The following is a 937-nucleotide window of genomic DNA, read 5'->3' as shown; positions in this document are numbered from 1 at the left end:
TACTGGAGTTGAAATATGATCACTAACAGCAACTGCTCAACAACCAATCAATTTACAATCTTTGACTTTTTTCTCTTCTTGTGCTGTTTTATCCACCCCCCCACCCTCTCTCTCTCTCTATCTATCTCTCACACACACATACACACACGCGCACACACACACACGCTTTTAAGTTTTGGGCATTTGTCTCTGGGTTCTCCTCTTTCCTGCTGTTTTCAAAACATTGAGCAATGCAGACGTGCCTTCTCTGAGGATTACTTTCCAATCTGCTGGAACCATTTGAGAATCTATAAAAGTTTGAAAGCGGTGCCCATGACCATTCATTATCACTATAGGAACCTCCCTCAAGTAGGATTGTTCAACCTTCAATTGAAACAGTTTGTCAAGTACTGCTTATTTATTAATAGTACTCTCTTTCCATTCCTCATTGTCACTTGTTCCTTGGCTCCATTACATTTCTGGAAGTTTTCTCCATCTTCCTCTGTGAAGACAGACACAAGATAATTGTTTCATTTCTGATATAGATGGTATTGGTGCTTGGCAGCACCAACTCACCTCACCCAACTCCTCAAATCCTCTTTCTAGGTGAAGCTGCCTTCAGGACAGCAGCTCCATGATCAGTGGACCAATATTAACGAGGTCAGTAGATCAATTTGCTGCGATGTTGCTGCCAACCCTAGTAGAATGGTCCAATTGGAATTCCCAGGCCATGTGAGGTGTACTGATTTCATGAAACAAAAACGTAAATTGTTGGAAAAGCTTGGCAGGTCTGGCAATACCTATGCAGAAAAAGCCGAATTGACATTTTGGGTGACCCTCCTTCAAAACTTCAGATTTCAGATAGTGCAATGGTGGAGTTACTATGAAGGTGAGATAACAAGGTGTAGAGCTGGATGAACACAGCAGGCCAGGCAGCATCAGAGGAGCAGGAACGCTG

The 937-nt window shown here is 42.8% G+C and overlaps 1 protein-coding gene across 1 annotated transcript in view; it reads right to left on the bottom strand.

Annotated features, from left to right (window-relative positions):
- Positions 1-430: 430 nt before the first annotated feature.
- The window catches only part of crybg1a (crystallin beta-gamma domain containing 1a), an 84,933-nt gene continuing 84,426 nt past the window's right edge, over positions 431-937 (bottom strand). Inside the window, exon 20 of the mRNA XM_048596700.1 lies at positions 431-481. Coding sequence (XP_048452657.1) covers positions 431-481 — 51 coding nt within the window. The remainder of the gene's footprint in view (positions 482-937) is intronic.

This window comes from Rhincodon typus, chromosome 5, assembly GCF_021869965.1.
Source record: "Rhincodon typus isolate 14 chromosome 5, sRhiTyp1.1, whole genome shotgun sequence".
Taxonomy (NCBI): Eukaryota; Metazoa; Chordata; class Chondrichthyes; order Orectolobiformes; family Rhincodontidae; genus Rhincodon; species Rhincodon typus.
This window is presented reverse-complemented; position numbering and strand designations above follow the sequence as displayed.